Source organism: Diadema antillarum, unplaced genomic scaffold, assembly GCF_040938485.1.
Source record: "Diadema antillarum isolate AM-2024a unplaced genomic scaffold, OU_Dant_1.0 seq00001034_RagTag, whole genome shotgun sequence".
Taxonomy (NCBI): Eukaryota; Metazoa; Echinodermata; class Echinoidea; order Diadematoida; family Diadematidae; genus Diadema; species Diadema antillarum.
In genome coordinates this window covers 84,457-104,359 of record NW_027271866.1, presented here as the reverse complement: position 1 = coordinate 104,359, position 19,903 = coordinate 84,457, and the positions used below count along the sequence as shown (strand labels likewise).

At 39.4% G+C, this 19,903-nt stretch overlaps 1 protein-coding gene across 1 annotated transcript; it reads left to right on the top strand.

Moving 5' to 3' along the window:
• Nucleotides 1-2,784: 2,784 nt before the first annotated feature.
• LOC139742894 (elongation factor Tu, mitochondrial-like) lies at nucleotides 2,785-18,558 on the top strand. The gene is made up of 10 exons (XM_071653402.1): nucleotides 2,785-2,839; nucleotides 8,691-8,737; nucleotides 9,107-9,272; nucleotides 9,845-10,011; nucleotides 10,615-10,719; nucleotides 11,824-12,118; nucleotides 13,247-13,351; nucleotides 14,634-14,785; nucleotides 15,729-15,864; nucleotides 16,535-18,558. Exons 1-10 carry the CDS (start codon nucleotides 2,797-2,799, stop codon nucleotides 16,672-16,674), a joined length of 1,356 nt encoding a protein of 451 aa, XP_071509503.1. The 5' UTR covers nucleotides 2,785-2,796; the 3' UTR covers nucleotides 16,675-18,558.
• Nucleotides 18,559-19,903: the final 1,345 nt, after the last annotated feature.

Below are 19,903 nucleotides of genomic sequence, written 5' to 3'. Positions count from 1 at the left end.
CTGCAATCTTGATTTTTTTTTTTGAGTGATTGATCCAAATTTTGTTAGAAACTTTCTAAAGCCAGGTTGTTTCAAGCTTCTACCTCTATTTGAAAGATATTTTTGCTTCATCTCATCTGCTTCAGAACAATCCACTTTGAAATATAGCGATCAGCGTCACCTAAGCTACCACTTGGTATGAAAAGTTAGTTTGCAGGCACAAACCCTTGTTTATCAAAGCAAGAGTCTGCGTTTGCTAAGACTACTACACGAACCACTGCCACTGCTACACGCGCCAGAGCCAGTGGTGCGTGTAGTAGTCTTGACGCGCGCAGACTTTTTTTACGACCAGCAATGTCTTGTCACAACTAAAGTGCCCATTTTTACAAAGTGAGTTTTCAAGTTTGAGACATTATTGCTCCTGAACAAAAAGCGGTACAGACCCTTAATTTTCTCCAAATATTAATTATATGTCAAACAAAATTCCTGAAACGTTTCAAGATAATCCTTCAGTTATTTTCTGATTTATGCTGAATCAAGCATTTTCATGATTTTCCTTTTTTCAGAAAAATATCAAAAAATTAGTGTTTTCTCCTTAAAATTTCAATCCAGTTATCACAATAACCCACAAAAAATGGTATCAACTTGTAGAAAATTTTATTTTCTTTCATATGACATCACATTTGTTGAAATTTGATGTTTCTGTCGAATTCTATCATTCAAATAACAAATTCAGTAAATATGGCGGCCATTTTGGACGCCATCTTGGATTTGGAGGCTTTCGCAACAAATTTTTTGAGGTAGACCAGTGGAATGTTGTTTGTTACAATAAAATCTTGAAAATTAGCATGGTCTACTTAGTTTGTAGAGAGAGTGCAACTCACTCGTTAAATAAGCGAGTTTTTGGGGTTTGGCCCTCCGGTTACAAGTCATATACCGCTAATTGTGGGTGTTTGTTGCTTTACTGTGTATACAAGAATATTTGGAGGATGATTAGGTGCACAATCAGTGTTGGAAACGTATTGGATGTTGTCGTAATTGGTTCAAGGCAGCAAAGATCAATTGTGGTTAAGTTGTGAATGGTATGTACAGAGGGCAAGCCCTAAATCACGATTGCATGCTGATGTTCAATATTATACTGTCAATAGTGTGAACGACAGCTTTGTATTATAAACATGCATTGAAGTTGATGACAGCCATATGAGAGGCTGCTTTGACACCCCTTGTATATTATGTGTTTAGAGAAATATTAGAATGAGTAAATATTTCCTCAGAAGATACCTATAGTCTACGAAAGGATTGTATTCATTGAATGATATGGGATAGGCTACCAGAAATTGCGTAATGTAGGCTGTATATATAAATTGTGTAATGTAGGCTGTATATATTTATTGCACATGTATTGAAATAGATACTAAAGCCACTGTCAATCATTTTTAATCGGAAAGGTTCTGAGGTGAGCCGCACGAGAACGTGGGTGTCGGCCACAAGCATTGGTGGATCATCATACTAGCAAGGTGAAAACATGTTGAATTTTCTTTTAATAGGCCGAATTGGCCCAGGTCTGCATGTTGTCTGTGCATTTTTTATCGTATCGTTTTGGAAACATGACGTCACAAAGCGTTGTAATCTTCCCGCGATGGCAGCGCCAAAGTTAAAAAATTCATAACTTCCTACAATATGGATTGTCCGATTTTCCTCAAACCTTTACTGATGTGTTCTTCTACTTTGCTGCATTCCCTCAATCTACAATCTGGGTTTCATTCTCCTTTATGTTAGCAATGGCCGGGTAATCATAGTTATAGATGAGTCTCAGTCATGATGTCCAGTTAATTTTCCACGAAAATTATGACTGTTACAGAATTATAAAGTGATCTATGAATTATTATATTAAAGAGACATCATATTGCAATCATTATAAGAAAATCATTAAAAAAAAACCCTTTGTATTATTCAGGACCTACAAAATGCTGCCATTTTCATAAGTTGATCGCAGAAGAATATCATTTTTGCTTGGAAACATTGTATAATGTGGCCCCAGTGATTCATATCTGCGACGAATGGTGGATTTCGATATAATATATCAAAATCCACCATTTATGAAAAAAGTGCCCCTACAGAAAATTTAAGACCTATGTTTAATTTTGAATTTGTACATTATACAATAAAAATATGTAGGCCTACTTTGTATCAAAAGTTTAGCAATTGGAGAGCGGATGTCGACTCTCATTTTTATTTTTCTGTTGTAGGTACAGAAAGGGATCAAACAACAAGCAAGAGACAAAACAAAACGGAAATACCACCCTTTCAAATACATTAACGTGTACTCGTAAGCGTGAAAAAAAAATCAAAATCAAAAGTCACCTGCATGAGCTCATCATAGATTTCCGGGCGATCACTTTCAACTGATCTTACAGGCCAGCGCCTCACAAGACTGGCTGCCGACGATAGAGCTGTATTATATAAATACAGCTCCATGGTTTCCACTCACCTCCCTGTAGGCCTACTGGGAGCAAAGAGATTTTCCCCAGTGACTGGTGGGGAGGAGAAAATCTCTTTGACTGGGAGCTAGCTGAGAACAATACCAAGTATTGCCGATTTGAAGAGAAAAGTCGTTTTCGACGAGGGATTATTTCTTAATTTTGATATCTGAGTATTTTGTGACAACATTAGAGTTGTAAAAATACAATATGAATTAAAAAGTTTTTAGTAAATTTGACGGGTTCTTTTAATACTATGCATAAAAATAAAAATATTGTCTGTGCTCTTGATCCGATGATGATGTTACATAATCCATGTGTTACATGTGTGCGGAACATGGCTGCGATTTTCACCCTGAAGACGTGCAGTAATCACTCAAGTAAGTCAGGACTCTCGTTTATTTGCATTATTCAGGCTTAGTATGAAGCAATCTGTGTGAAGTATGACTCTTTAGGAAAATGAATTTAAGGAGAAGTTTATTCTAGGTTATTTGATATTATCATAAATTCATATTCAAGCTGTAGATTATGGGGCAACTCGAGTTGAATTTATGCCTTTTACGTGCGCATATCCGCACATGCCATGGCCGAATATTCTGGGCCGGTAGGTACGGCGCAACCGCGTGCCTTGATATGATAGGCCTGTGGTAGGCGACGCGATCGCGATGGTCGAGCGAGCGGTGCGGTGGCTGGGCATTGGGCTAAAACCCTTTAGATTACTAGATCAAGTATAAAGAGAAATCTCGCTCGATCTCGAGGGCTGCCTTGATACCTAGATGCAGTAATCCCTTGTAGCAGCTCTTATACAAAGCTATAAATTACTGGGATGAACTCGAGCTGTCCCTGTGTGTCACAGCCGGATATACAGTGTCAGTAGGACTAGGTTAGCTAGTAAATTGTTGGGTATTCATTAACCGCAGCAGCGACCCCATATACATATGCCATACGGACAAATACGTACCGTAAAGGGTGTTACAGCGCCCCGCGACGGGGTTAGGTATTCATGATACCGGCCACCTAACGAAACGTTTTTCTATCAATAGAAATGTGAAAAATCTCACAATTTGCCTGAAATTTTACTCACGTGTGGAGAAAATACTCCGGATTCACAAGCGCGCACTGAAAATGCGATCTGAGGTACGCGCTCTAGATGGCGGCTTCGAACGCGTGGGGTGTCATATTTTCTGCACTCAGTTGCCCTGTTCATTTCAACCGACCACCCTGACAATCCGTATAAAGGGCACTTAAATGCGTTTTTTCGACAGGCCGCTGTTTTTTTTCTAGCCGTCATTTTTCCCCAATAATATTTGAATATATTTTGAATCCTTCGATATTACTTCTGAAGGACTGTTTGATGAATTTGAATTAATTTTCCTTAGGAAACTTTTCATCGTAATTGAAATAAATTAGATGAGTCGGTTTGTTTTTTCACATTCATTTCTCGTTTCTGCTTCAACTCGTACGGTCGTAGCGGGCGACAAAATAATTATGTCATGTGTACGTGTAACGTGTGTGTACGATCGTACAAGCGGCGGAGTTTGAGAGGGTGGCATAATGACAATTTTGCGGTCAAATTTATTACGGAAGGATACTCTACATCTAACAACGAGTCAGCAAAGGTAGGCCTAGTTATATGTAGATACACGATAAATCTTATTCGATTTTGCTAAATTTCGCTACTTTAGAGGGAATACTTATTTGTTTTCGCCTCATTTTACTCGGTAGCGTAGCCCAGTGAAGAATCGAACACCGTTGCGCGTAGTCCCATGCGTACATTTTCTTTCTGTACGCGCAATGCCATTATAGTGCGCGGTCGGTTGATATGGACCCGGTCGGTGTGTTGAACACCTACCATACTAGTAGGAGTAGGACTCACACTACAGGAGGAGTGCCATTGCTCGAGAGAGTGTATCATAAAAAACACTGGACGCTTTTTTTTTTTTTTTTTTTTGTCGTAGCTGTGAATTCCATACTCGGAGGATGAGGATGACATTTCCGCTAAAAATAGCACCAGATAAAAAGTCCTGAAAATTACGAATTCGGCAAAATTATGACAATTATTCACCCCAATTGGCTACAACTGTAAATCGTGATATCGCCGTATCGGTTGTGCTCTTGTTCTGCATGTGCGGCTTCACTATGTGCAAAGTCTACATGGAGGTTGAAAGCAGTCACCGGCTGTAACGAAATGAATGGCGGTGAATGGAGTGGTGGTCTATTTCACGATAATGCCCCCCAATTTTGGAAAATAGAATTCAAATACAATGACAATGTATACCCCTCTCCATAAAGTTTTTTTTTTTTTTTTTGCACTGTGTAAAATCGCATTATAATTCCGGACACAGTTTTCGCAATGGAATAATCGACATCTTTCCCACCTTGTCCTTGCACCAGAATCACAATTCATACCCATGATTCACCGTACACATTCTTACCGAGTGGATGAAAAAAAAAAAAGAAACCAAAAAAATCAAAAAAAGTCAACACGTATGTGACTTATTAGGCTCAAAAAGTCAAATTTCGTATTTTACAGTAAAATGTCTAACTTGTGTCTTGAACATTTCAAACAGTGCATGGGATAAAACCTTGTGATAAATCTAAATTTTCTTCTAAATCTGAGGTGAAATGTGAATCAGCATTTTAAAATTTTTATGTCAAATTTTTTGCAATTTGGTACTACATACAATGCTCTGTGAGGCTAGTCTATGAAGTCCCACGTGTATTGAATGTTATTAGTACACAAAAATGTGCACATCCAGAATTACCATGCTGTCTGGTACTGCCATACCTGTATATACAACGGTCTCACTATCATACAAATTGTACAATAAAAAATTAAAATGTGAGTATTGAGTACTTATGTTACAATGGTTGTATGTATACTATGTAGTGCTCGGTGCAAGTAAAAACAACCTGGATCCTCCTACATGGTGGCAGATCCCAAAGGAGGCTGCATATGTTCTGAGAATGGGTAGAGCAGCTCCTTACCTTGGAATAGAGTTGGATCGGCAGTGCAGTGGTTACTACCGATCCCGGCAGGCAATTCAATAATTTTATGGCTCTTAATGATGTAGAGGAGAGCCGATAAAGTCAAAAAATGATAAAAGACATCTCCGGACAGACAGATTTTTCTGTCTAGTCAACCAGGTGATGTTAGATTTTGTGAAAAAGTACACATTGGGCAAGAAGGCGGTGAGAGTGAAGAATGTCCCAACCAAGTGCTGCTGCTGCTGATGATAGACCCTTCTACTAGGGCTTCGGACAAAGAGGTGGAAGATGTCGTTTGCCTGTAATCACCCTGTCTGGACAAAACAGGCCACAGACTTTTGCACTTGCTCGAGTAATTACTGATATTTCATTACTTGTTCAGACGAATTGCTCCTTTGTGATGCTGCTTCTTCGCATGGCATGGGCTATCAACCTACACGGTACATTTCTAGGGGTGGGGGGTGGGGGGAGGGGGGAGACTCACTTCGCTGACTAACAAACATGACCATGGTGCTAACAGTCTAGTCTAGTGTTTGTCCCAGGTGTCTAATTTTGCAAATTTGTGGCTCTTCTAACTCGGATCAAAAAAATCCAAGATCTCCTTATCCCGGAGACAGAAAAATATGTACGTCCGGAGGATTTCATTTTTTTTTCATTTTTCGACAATTTACGGCTCTCCTCTGTAGACAGATAGCATATCATACATGTTCCTGTGGGGTGGGTGGGGGACTCTTTACCACTGTCCCTATAGATGGAGAATTGGGTGAGGTACAATGTTATGTACCTGACCCTTCTCAATTTTGTCTAATTCATAGTCCTAGATCGGCAAATTTGAACTTAATCAACATCTCATAACAATAAGCTCACCAGATGTTGGAAATATCCAATATATGAGTGAAATTTTCATGGAAAAACACACAAATACCAGCCCGTGGATACAATCGTAACTGCTGAGCAACGTATGAATCTGTTAGCTCATCACGTGCGATGTACCATAGTACGTGCAATGGGAGTGGTCCCTTTGACCAATTAGAGCATGGTTTATGTACGTACGTATTATGCCCCAGTCACATATAAACACGGATGCTCAAGGATTTACACGGTGATCCGGGTAGATCCGGGGATGTCCGGGGAGATCCGGGATTTTGGTATGACTGTACACACGGTCGGTATCAACACGGCAGCTACACGGATAAGGCCGGAAGAGCGCGGCGTCTACACGGACAAACACGGCATCTACACGGATCAACACGGCAGCTACACGTATCAACACGGCAGCTGCACGGCAGCCACATGGATCACCCCGGATTGCTCTGCCAACACGGCAGTCCCCGGATGACGCCGGATGTTTTTGACCTCCAAAAGTTGCAGTGTTGGCCTCCTGGCGTCAACACGGATCTCTCCCCGGATCAGATCCGGGGTGGACTGGTCCGGGGTGGTCCGGGATGTCGATGTGACTGGGGCATTAAATGGTGACTTACAGCTAGCAAACAGCAATGTTGTGATATTTCCAGTGTGGATACAATTTTCTGTGATCTAACCTAGTTACTGTGAATATTTCGATTGCACAATGTGGGAATGTTACCCCAAATATTGCTGCATAATGTGTCCTGTCAAACTTGTTTGAAAGAAAAAAAAACTGTATGAAATTGGGGTTATGGTAATGTTTGGTTCGTGTGCGGAAACGGGCAGAGCAGCCCCACAGGAGCAAGGAGGTGAGCCTTTGGTCTGTATAGGAGGGGATTCTGTGAAGCCAGACGTAGTCTCTGTGGAACATTTCCCCGACGATCAGGTACAGAGTGATTTTTTGGTCAATACCCTATATGACCTATAGCTAGACCACCTAGTGGGAGGTCTAGCTCTAGACCACTTCAATTTAGTCTAAAGGTCTTCAGCTAAGCCCATCCCATGTTCCCATTCCTCCTGATCTAGACTGAAAGAGCAGTCCGTATTTATCGTCAGGGATAAGGTGTGTTCCATGCAGACTATGTCTGCCTTCATGGAATTCCCTCGGGCTGTGATGTATGATACTGTAGGGGGGAAGCTCTAGCACAGAAACCGATTCGCCAATGATCAGTTAAGTGATCAGAAAAGAGTAGCCTTTGGTTATCACCATGTGTTAGCTTGTAATTAGCCTGTTGATGAGCTGGTAGGGCTGTGTCTTTTTCCATGAAAATTCCACCCAAATCTTTTATTATTCAAGAAGCTGGTGAGCGCATTGTATTTATGAGATATCAATTTCACTATTTAAGCTTAAATTTGCCAATCTAGGACTGTGAATTAGATGTAATTGAGATGGATGAGGTACATGTAATTGTACATAGAGACAGTGGTATTTATCCCCCCACAGCAGTGTATATTCACAGGCTTCTGTCTGTCTCCAGAGGAGAACCATGAAAATAAAAAAATGTTATAAAACTCCTCCAGACATATGGATTGTTGAGTCTACCCCTGATCCTGAAAACAAGTACCGCGGTACACAAGTCAAGTTCATTTTCGTATCCCTCAAATTAAAGATGAGAGAAGAAGATAAAAAAATTAAAAAGAGTTCCATATGTCTCCCTCCCCCCCCCCCCCATTTTGCCATACCGCTCTACTATCCACACTACCCTACCCTTGTTCGCTTGACACAAGGGTGCTTGCACTGATGCACGCACATTTGGCAAGTAAAGTGTTGGGATATTGATATCTCAAAAAGTATTGACTCAAAAAGTTGGTGTGCCAGACTTGCCGTTGCACCTTATTTCCTCTGCTGCTTTCGAAAACACGTGAAAAAAGCTTGCTAGGGTCTTTATGAAAACTTGTCATTAGGTTCTAGCCCACAGCACAGATTTATAGAGCATACATACTCATTGAAATACAAAGTCCACTACAACAGTGTAGCTGTGGTAGTAGAATCAGCAAACACTTGTCATGACTCATTCTGTTCAGCATGTTCAGTTGGAATCAAGAATTGTATCAAGACATGGCCGTATTGATTTTCTGGGACCTACTATGCTGCTGCAACATTTTCGTGCAGTAATGTACATATATATTTTAATCTTTTGAGATGCATGTGTAACTTTTTGTGCAGTTGCAATGTAGAAAAAACCCACAAGCATTAAAGAAGACTTTTGTAAGAATGGTCAAGACCGATTCAATTGAAAGTCATTTGGAGCACCCTCATGAGCTGTTTTGTACATAGTACTAGGCTACTAGCAGGCTTGCTTAAATTAGTCTCCTTCAATCTGTTTTTATTAATAGGTATGCGCAACCTTCTTGCCCAGGCCCTCAAATCTGCTGCCCTCAAGGTAAGTCAAGATGTAGATTCAAAGAGTTGGTGCCAAGAAGTAAATTTAAAGGAGTAGATTTGAAGAGTTATTTTAACATGCATTGAAGGACATTTGCCAAAACAAATAATAGTAAAAATGAATAGATAAAGTCCAGGAAATGAGATGTTTTATGTGTATTTTGAGACAGAGGTTTGGAAATTTTTTATTTGGTGGTAGGCTCGCTTAATAAAATACGACAAATGCTACAGTATCTGGTTTTCTTGTCAAGTGTGTTAAAAATTTGTTCAGATTTCATTGTAATTAGCTTATTGAAAGAAGTTGTGTATCATTGGATTATTATGTTCCACCTCTTCTTTGTTTTACCTCTCAACGTATTGCCTGATACAGCAAAGCCACGTTCACTTGAACAATGCGCGGCTCATGAGGACGTGTGCCCCGCTGCTGGCTGCAGAGGCCAAGAAAGCGTTTGAGAGAGGCAAACCTCACGTGAACATTGGAACCATCGGCCACGTCGATCACGGCAAGACAACACTCACGGCAGCAATCACAAAAGGTACAGCTTTGCAGCCTCGGCAAGATCAAGTTTATGATATCTGCAAATTGAGTGTCCAACATTTGACAAGCATCTTTTTGTGAATGTTTCAGTGTAGAAACTACTCAAGGATGCATTTTTCATCAGATGAAATTTACTTGTGTTCTTGAATTTAATGCGTGGTAACAAACACTAAAGGAGTGTGATATATTAATTATATTTGGGCTGTTGAGTACTGGATTAGATGTTTAAATCTGTTCTTTGGTTTTATCTTTGTTTTTTGTTTTGTTTTGTTTTTTCAATTTTATTTTTACGTGTGTGTGGTTTTTTTTTATTATACTGTAGTTACACTTTCACAGTATCCAGTCTTGTTTTTCATCACAGTAATGTAGCACATGTCACTAACGTACAGTTTGAGATCATGTGATCTTACCCTCATTCATGTCCCACGTATGTGTGAATATATCTAGCTATCTTTTGATCCAGTTGCATGCATGCTCTGTAATTTGCAATGTAAGTTTATTTTGCCACCCAACCAGAGTTTTCCACAATAAACTCGGCTTGCAAGTGACACATTCTTTTTATTCCTGCAGTGCTTGCCGAAGAGGGAAAGTCTGCATTCCACAAATACGATGAAATTGACAAGGCGCCGGAGGAGAAGAAGAGAGGAATCACAATCAATGCAGCCCACATTGAGTATGAGACAGAAAGCAGACATTATGCACACACAGACTGCCCTGGTCACGCTGACTATATCAAGGTATTTGACGGATCTTTGTCAGAACAGCTGAAACTTGAAATAAAAGGGATCTCAATTTTGAGATGTGAAAGAACTTGAATTATTGTGTTAATTATAAGGTGCATGATGATGTTCAAGAATATTTCAAGCCATCTGATGTTTTGACAGACAGTGAGTGTGAAACCAGAAAGTGCTGTTGTCATTTCACTCAAACAAGTTATTTCTAGTGTTCCCTACTGTTTATCCTCAAAATGTTGTTTCTGAAGGGATCACTCCAGAATGCTTCTGAAAACAAGTCACTAAGAACAAATCTCACCTGCTATCTGTGTGACATTCTTTTCATCGGTAGAGAAACTTACGGTCATTGAACCTGCACACAGCACCAGTTTGTTGTTTATAATGTTATTATGTTGTTGCTAACACCATCTAGCGGTGGTGGATATAGAGCCGACTTGAGCTCGGTAATAAAAACCTCACCACTAAGTACCTCTGGAGTTTCTGGTTATTTTGTCATTTAATGACACAGCATGTAACATGAACACTTTTTCATTTCACATCCGACAATATTTCAAGATTGTTACCTCAATTATGCAAGCTCCAACCTCGGTACATTTTTTAATCCAGAATATGATTACAGGGGCAGCACAGATGGAGGGCGCTATTCTGGTGGTGGCAGCCACGGATGGTCAGATGCCGCAGACAAGGGAACACTTGCTTCTTGCAAAACAGGTAAACACAATTTTTGTCACCATGACTATGAGAACTCTTAGCAGGAACTAAAAAGCTGAGACTGTAGATCTCTGTGTCTCGATGCTTGGCTCTGTCTCTAAAGGTTCAATATTGTCTGAGGTGCTTGTGAATCATTTTACTTACGTTTTGCTGATTGCAGCTGAAGTGTGTCAAATGTACAAGTGTATGTTTAAAGGACAAGTTCACCTTCATAAACATAAAGATTGAGAGAATGCAACAATATTAGTAGAACACATCAGTGAAAGTTTGAGGAAAATTTGACAATCGATGCAAAAGTTATGAATTTTTAAAATTTTTGTGTTGGAACCGCTGGATGAGGAGACTACTACAGCTTGTGAGTCATATGCGTACAACAGTATAAAGAAAATGTAAAGAAAATTCAACATATTCAACTTTTTTTCGCATAATAAAAGAGCACTTGACTTGCCTCTTTCTAAAGGCAGGGGGAATGATATTACCCATAACATTTGTCGGTAACAACTCGGACGAATGTGTACTTTCTTCAAAAGATGAAATTTTGTGAAATTCTCTTTATATTTTCCTTATATTGTTGTACGCATGTGACATCTAAGTTATTCACACACTGCAGTAGTCTTCTCATCCAGCGGTTACTGCACAAAAACTTCAAAAATTCATAACTTTTGAACGGATTGTCCGATTTTCCTCAAACTTTCAATGATGTGTTCTACTAATATTGCTACATTCTCTCAATCCTTATGTTTATGAAGGTGAACTTGTCCTTTAAGTCAGCATCAATTAATCTGTTTGAGTAATTCCCATTAGTAGTTGCTGTGGTTTACTCTATTTTTTGTGTATCATTACATTACCCATATAATCATAAAATGACAAAGAACATGCTTACAGCCAACTTTGTCAAGATAATTTTGACAGTTTTCTAACTTATAATTAAAAAAAAGAGGAAATTTTCTTGTATTGAAATAGGACAATCATATATCAATTAAAAGCTGAGCATCTGGTGAATTAATATCTGCCATAAACGAACAAATTATTTTTCAGATTTTATATGGCTTTTTTTTAATGACACATCACACTTTTAAAACTGTTTCTCCCATCAACGTGCAGATTGGAGTAGATAAGATCGTGGTGTACATCAACAAGGCAGACGTCGTCGACGAGGAGATGCTGGAGTTGGTGGAGCTCGAGATGCGCGACGTCCTGGGGGAGTTCGGCTATGACGGCGAGAACACGCCCATCGTCATCGGCTCTGCCCTCAACGTGCTGGAGGACAAGGACCCCACCCTGGGGAAGGAGTCCATCGTCAAGCTGATGGAGGCAGTTGACTCCTGGATCCCCCTACCCCCCAGGGAGCTGGAAAAGCCGTTCATGATGCCCGTTGAAGCAGTCTACTCAATCCCAGGTAAGCATCCTGCATGCACTTCTTAATCCCTTTCATGTCTGTAGACACCTCTCTAAAACACCTGGATACGAAACATTGTACATGTACCTTAATAAGAAAATTTTGTGTGCTTAATTGCTATCTTGAACAGCTTCAAATTACTACTGTATCCCATGTACGCACCTTGCATTCTTTAATAGTCCCTTCCCATGTCTGTAGATACCTCTCTAAAACAACTGAATATGAAATTGTTTCTTGATGGGTACATTTTTCATGCTTAGTCCTACATTTGTACTAGAACAGCTTGAACTAATTTCTGTCAGCCATCATAAAGTATAGCCCATTTCTTTAGTGAGTCTATTTTTTGTGAATCAAGACTTCCGAACAATTTCGTGAGTGGTTAGATTCATGATCTTTGATCTTTGACTACAGTGTGTACATATCATGTTCATGTCAGGATCAGAGTTAATATTTTCACGTGTTTTTAACTTCACAAATAGCACCCTACTCCCAATATTCACAAAAATTAAAACCTCACAAAATATAAGCCGAATACAATATACTCACAAAGTTGCTCCTTATCTGTCAAAGCTCTCTGTAGGATATGAACCTAGGAGAGGTTTTAGGTTGTCACGGGAGGATCTATATGTGATACCCCCCCCCCATTTCAACAAACTACGATGGTAAACATAGTTTCAGACATGCTGCCATAGAATTATGGAACAGCATCCCAAATTATATTGAACACGCAATTGCCATTAAAAAGTTCAAAACATCCTGAAAAACTTATCTGTTTAAAAAGTTACATAATGATAGACTATGATCTATGCAGCATTTTATTGTTTTTGTAACATTCTTTTCCTTTTTTCTTTTTTTTCCTCTAAAGTACATAGAGACCTTGCCAAAGGTATTATGTGCTTTAGAAGAATGTTAATGATAGTAATAGTATTAATAATGATAATAAAAATAATAGTATTAATAATGATGATGATAATAATAATAACAATAACAATAATAACAATCATAACAATCATAATAAAAAAAAATAATACTCTTCATTCTTCTTTATTGAATGTCATACAAAAGAAAAACCTACCCGAAAATGATACACAAGAGGGTGTGTGCATGTCTGTTATTGTCTATCATCAGGTCGAGGCACAGTGGTGTCGGGTCGTGTTGAGCGAGGTGTCATCAAGAAGGGTGAGGACGTGGAGTTTGTTGGCCACAATGCCAAGATCAAGTCTGTAGTCACAGGTGAGAATCCAGATGGTGTGCTGGTATCTTCTACTAACTTGTTGACTTTAAAAAGATACTTTTCTGCATGATTGAGAAAACCTTGCCTTAAATGTATGACAAAAAAATAATAGCATTTCATTGAAATGAGACTGTGACCTCGTTTACAGTGCAGGGCTGGGCTGAGCCCAGGCTGAGTGCGGCCTCAATTGAGGTACTTGGCCCCACAATTCTGTGCGTTTACAGTGGAGGGCTCAGCCTGGGCCTTTAATTCAAACCTTTCAATATTTTGTCGTAGTGGCGCTCTGCTTGTAAACAAACGATTATTTGGGAGCTCGCAGTTTGGTACCGCATTTGACCCAGTTTCAGTTCACAGTGAGAAAAGGCCAGGCCGAGCCCGGGCCAAGACTACCTCCAGAGCTTGGCCAAATGCGTGGCCATTTTTGGTACTGCATTTGGCCTTTTGAGCGTTTACAGTGAAAGGAAGGCCGGGCTCAGCTCAGCCTTATCACTCACTGTGAATGGGTTCCATGACTAATGCAGAGCAGTTTTTTACATATGAAAGAAAAATCATTATTGGAATAGAGATTGGAATAATGATTGTAATTGTGCATTAGATTGATCAGACTGCAGGCACAGTAACTCAGAAAACGTGATCTAAATGTGAACTCCTTGAAGGAGGCATGGCCTAAACCTTTGTGCTATGTCAATCAGTGGCAGCTATGCATCAACCCACAGTATGAACTCTTTATACACATTTGGCGCGTGGCTAAATGGCAGAATTGATCGGAAGGTCATGTAAATTCTGCCTTGATTCCAAATCATATTTTAGAGCTCAAGCCGTACCCACAAGAATCCGTATTTTGATATGAGCGATTCATGAGGATTGATATTTGAATTTGAGATTGTAATTCTTCTGTGGTTATACATTCAAAGAACAAATTTTCTCTGTGCATTACCCCTTAAAATAATGCAGATTTTAAAGGTGCTGTTCCATGAAAAAACAGAAATCGGTCTTAATCACACATGTCTTGCTGCAAAGATGAACTGATAATGTCATTGTCTCACAAGTCATTCATAGCTAATGCAGAAATCCTTAACTGGTTTTGATGTAAATTACCAAGAAAGAGTAAGAAATCTTCCTGTTTTCAACACCACTAAGGCAGCAAAAGGTGGTGAGGTGTCAAAAGCGGAGTTTAGGTATTTGATTCAAACATAATGGGCAATTACCCCTTTGGTATGCATTACCCCTAGACTATCAGAGTGAGAGTTAGGGAATCTCTGGTTTCTTGCTTTGCACCAGGTCTGGAAATGTTCCACAAGATGCTGGACCAGGGCGAAGCTGGGGACCAGATGGGGGCACTGGTGAGGAACGTCAAACGAGATGAGATCCGGAGAGGGATGATCATGGCAAAGCCGGGAGTCCTGTCAGCAAACAACCACTTCAAAGCTCAGGTAAGGCAGATTAGTAGCCTGGCTGTTCATAGCAAACCGTGTAGCATTATCCCATTTGTAACTAAACCTTCTGAAAACTCCCTGTTTTAATGCCTGAAACCACCTGTCTGCTCTTTTAAAGCTTTTTGCTTTGCCATTTTTATTGTTTTCATATAGAATATATGATTACATAATTTTAAAGAGGTCAGAGGTCAACAAAAGTATGCCAGAATTACTTGTGACACTCAAGTCTCTTTATAAAGTCTTAAGAGGCTTTCAAATACATATAACTTATAATGCACAAAAGTAAACATGTTGTGAGCTATTTTGCATAATCTAGAAAGTTGTCAAAATGAGAGCAATATTGCTGTACCTTCTAGGGAACAATAGGCCATTATGTACAGAATATTCGGTTGCTAAAGGGCTACAGGAGAATAAGTTGAATGCTTAGTTAACATTGGCCCCACAATTTGTCCCTGTCTTTGATTCAAAATATTATACACAGATGTAAGGCACTCAACCAAAGTTGTTACTGGAAAACTAGATTGTAAGACAACTGCCCTTTAAGTATACTTTGTATGAGAAAATTCTAGTGGCTTGAGGTTCAATGATTTTGATTACTGACTACATTGAAAAACAGTTATACTGCAACTGATGTATCCCTTCACAGTTCCGGGTAAGATGTTACATTCTAAATTTTGATTCTGAAGACATGTGGCAATTTTTGCTCATTTCACAGCATGAGAAAACGGGAGTTCTACATAATTATATCTATTATTCCATGCATTCCTGCACATATGTGGTACACTTGTAGACGATGATGAAGTAAATATGGTTCAGATCAAAATGCTCATATCATTCCCATGTGACAGTTGCATCACTGAAAGTATTGGATTTCCCATTTGTGTGTCAAGGTTGAAGTAACGACAGGTTTTCCACACACACTTTTCTGACATGACTGCAGGTTTATATTCTCAGCAAGGATGAGGGCGGCAGACACAAACCATTTACAAGTAACTTCACCCCCATCATGTTCTCCTACACATGGGATGCTGCTGCAAGGATCACGCTGCCAGAGGACAAGGAAATGGTCATGCCAGGTAGGTGAACATTCAGTCCAGCCTCTTCAGCATTGAAGATAAACTTCCTCCACACTGCCGCCCCCCCCCCCCCCCCCCACCCCCCTTGATTACGGTCTGGCCTGTACAGAAAGGTCAAGTACGAAAGGAAAGCCGCTGGCTTTTTTATGCCATAAATTTGAATTGACCATAAAGTAATGCCTGTTAAAGCTGATCTGATACCTCATAGTAAATTTCACAAAATGATATAATGAGTATAATGGTGTGTAATAATGAATTGCTTCTGCTGCACATACATTTTAGCTTAATGCTCATTCTCAGTTCTTTAGTTCTTTGAACAGAAATTTAATTCTTGAATGGCAATTTTATTGGGGGAAAAAAGTAGAAAAAAAAAAGAAAAGGGGTCTAGTGTCTGATCAAAACTTGCTGCTTCGTGACAAATAGCTTCAGGAAAGGCATAAGTCTATATGTGTTGGCAACTGTGAAAGACAAGTATCAGAATGACCAATTGTAAGAGCTGATAACACAATGCATTTTACTTTTCCATGTCTCTCATGGAAACCCTTGTCATTTAAATCTGAAGTTGTGTAGTGCTTGTGGTTGTCAAAAGTTGAAGAAAAAACAACTAATAAAAATGTCTGCTTTAAATGGAGAATGCCTTTTCCCCTCTCACTCCTCTCCCACTCTTCAGGCGAGGACACATCGCTAACTATCCACCTCAACAAGCCCATGGTGTCCGAGGTCGGGCAACGCTTCACGTTACGAGACGGCCGCATCACGTTGGGAACCGGAGTCATCACCGAAGTCTTACCGAACATCGAGACCGACTAGGATTCTGCGCCGTGCCCGGTCAAGTCCACGTCAAAAAGATTGGCAAACGTAAATCAGACGTCAACCTTCTCGAAGGCTGCTTTGCTGGTGACAAGTCTCCCTCAAGCAGTCCAGATTCCTCAGGAGGAGGTGCACCTCAAGGGGAGTTGACGTTTATGTACTAGAAGAGTATGCGATGTATGCAGCAGAACCCTAAGATAGGACATTTTACATCTGTCTCCTCCTCCACCCACCCCACCCCTGGAAAAGTCAAACCAAAGAAGGCACCATTTCTTCAATACATTTGGAAATCACGTGTGGACAGTGGCAGTAATGACAGCAGCTGTATCCCTGTTGAGGCATTACAGCTTTACCAATATTTTCGCTAAATGCATATCTATGCCCGATATATTGCACTGTAAGTGTCCGCATTGCTCAGAATCAATGTGATCCAAGTTTAAGAAAGCGGTACTCCCACAGAATGATGCTATTTCTTTAATAGCCAACTATTACCCCTATTCACAATGTGTCCTGGGCTCTTAATTGTACAAATCTTTTGGGTATCTTCAGGGATGTCAGGTGGCAGACAGACAGTAGTCTGTATTCAGACTTCCCCATTATACTTTTCACAGTCAATGCTGTGAATATGATTATATTATCTTGTTAAGTAGCACACCCACTCTGTTGTGTGGACTTCCAATCTTTTGACAGAATGTACAGGAACACTCATGTTATATTTATCTTGTGACCATGAATTGATTGCCACATTTAACTTTGCAATAGGCTCTTGTTTTGAAGAAATTGAAAATACACTGTAGATCTCATGACGGCAGCCAAATTGCAGACTTATTTACTGTGTTACGGGAAGATGACATTTGCATAATTGAAGCACTACTAATGAATAATTATTCTGATTTGCAAATGTGATCAGCAGTCTTTCCTGTCTAGTCTGTGCCTCTAGATGGAGGACACAGTCTTTTTTCCCCAAAAATAGCCCAAATGAGTTTGAGAATTATCTGCATAGCTCATGTTGTCTTTGCTTTTGGTTGGTTGTCTGCATTAATCATTGCCTGTGTACACTTTTTCTGTTCTAGCTCATCCCATGACATTCTCCTTCATGCAAAGCTGAATAGATGACGACATGTAGTCATGAATTCCACTTTATATGCCTATATCACTAAACTGTCTGTCAACTTTTTTTGTCTTCTGTTGTGCTTACCTCTCATCAAGACTGCAGGCTGTGTTTTAAAGTTGTGCATCTATGGTAATTGTCTCCTATTCAGTTGCATTACTCACGAGGAGTTTTATATGATTGAGTATTTTTTTTTCTTTTTCTTTTTTGAATTGAAGTCTTGATACCCACTGAAAGTTTTCTTCCAATAAATCTGGATGCAGTTGTTTGGACTGTTATACAAAACTGCAGGCCTGAGGTGACAAACACTAATGGAAATGAGTGATTGTAAAATTGTCAGTCACAACCAACATAGTAAAATGTATGAAAGTTAAGTTATTGACAAACCACCTCCTATCATGATCAGACATTTGCTTTCCCTTGAAGATATGGTTTTTCATTAGAGATTATCTACCACCCTACTGCTTCTGGATTAATTTATTTGTTGAATTTCATTTTATAGCTCACAGTTCAACGGCTTTCGAAATCCTTTTATGTGTAAAGAGTTTCATGAGTTTGATAATGTGATGTCGATTAGAAAGATGTTCTCTTTCTGAAAAGAAATAGCAATGGGCAAAACGTACCAAACATGACCGATGCACTCCTTAAATGTGAGAAATGCAGAGCTCCAGTGTTAGTAGTGTTCAGTGGTTTTACTATGAAATACACATGCATGTCGTGTCATGTGAAGATTTTGTCTGTAAGACATGACGGTGTGAAACTAAGAGGGTTCTGTAACCCTTTGAGCTGTCAACATTTGTAAAATATTAAATGAATAAAACATGAAATAATGTTCTGGCATTATAATATTCTTGCTAGTGACATGCCACTATTTCTATCACGTGCGTAATTGAGTGTGGGGTTGTTCGTCTTCTGAGCTCTGATTATAGGGCAGCTGCTTTACCCACTGTCTGTTTTGAAAATGCAGATGAAATTGTCTGTGTGTATGCCTGTAAGGCCTCTATGAGTGGTACATTTAGCAGTACCAGTATGTATATAAATATGGGGCCCATGTTGTGATATTGTAATGCAATTTAGGAAGTGAAATACAAGTGTATGAACCACAGCATGCATTACTAAACAGCAGACTCGGTTGATATAATTACTGTATGTCAATGGTGATTGTTCCCCCTCACTTGCAAATGTATCAAAACCATCCCACAACACACTGAAACCTGTTCACTACCTGTTCACCACTACAAACCACTCTCTACGCCAAACTTCAATCTCAAACTTGTTAGCAGCTTCCTTTTTATACCTCTGTAGAGCATATAATTTGTTTTATACAGACTTGTTGCTCCTCTGCGCATGAAGCCTCAAATTTTTGCACCTGAAATGAAGACATTGATGCTCAAATTGATGATCATCTTTGAAGAGTTGATGGGCTATGTTCTTTAAGTATGGCAAGACTTCCTGAAAGTGGTACTTTCACTCCTACATGTACATGTACTTGTGTTCACATGACATCTTTTGACATCTCTTGATATCATCAAGGCTGACAACATGCACATGTCAGAATCATGGAGGTTCTGCAGAGCAATCACAGAGATGCATTAACCAGATACTTGTGAGTTATATTCATCTCCATGGGCAAAAATCCTTCCCAAGACTTGGAGGCATGTCATATCATCAGCTGAGTACCAGAAGGGCGCTATCGCATTCTATGATTTGAGCGTAGGCCTAGATATTTAAAAAAAAAAAAAAAAAATTAATTAAAAGTTTTACATGTATTGAATAAAATTGGGTAGATTTATAAGCATTGTTCCAAATATAGGGTAAAAAATCATCCTTGTAATTTCAATTTTTAAAAACATTTTACTGAAAATGAAAATAATTTAAAATTCACACTTTAATGTAGAGGAGATTGATCTCTACAACATGATATCAATATCACAATGTCACCAAATTGTGATAAAGCCCTTCTGGTTCTCAGCTTACAATACACAGATGAGATTATAATATATTCAATTTTTCAAAGAGCTTTGTTTAGCATGGGGGAAACTTAGCAGCTCTTGGGAAATATCATGTAAATAACCCTCCACTGCCTCCCCCCACTCCAAATACAAATATACACAAATA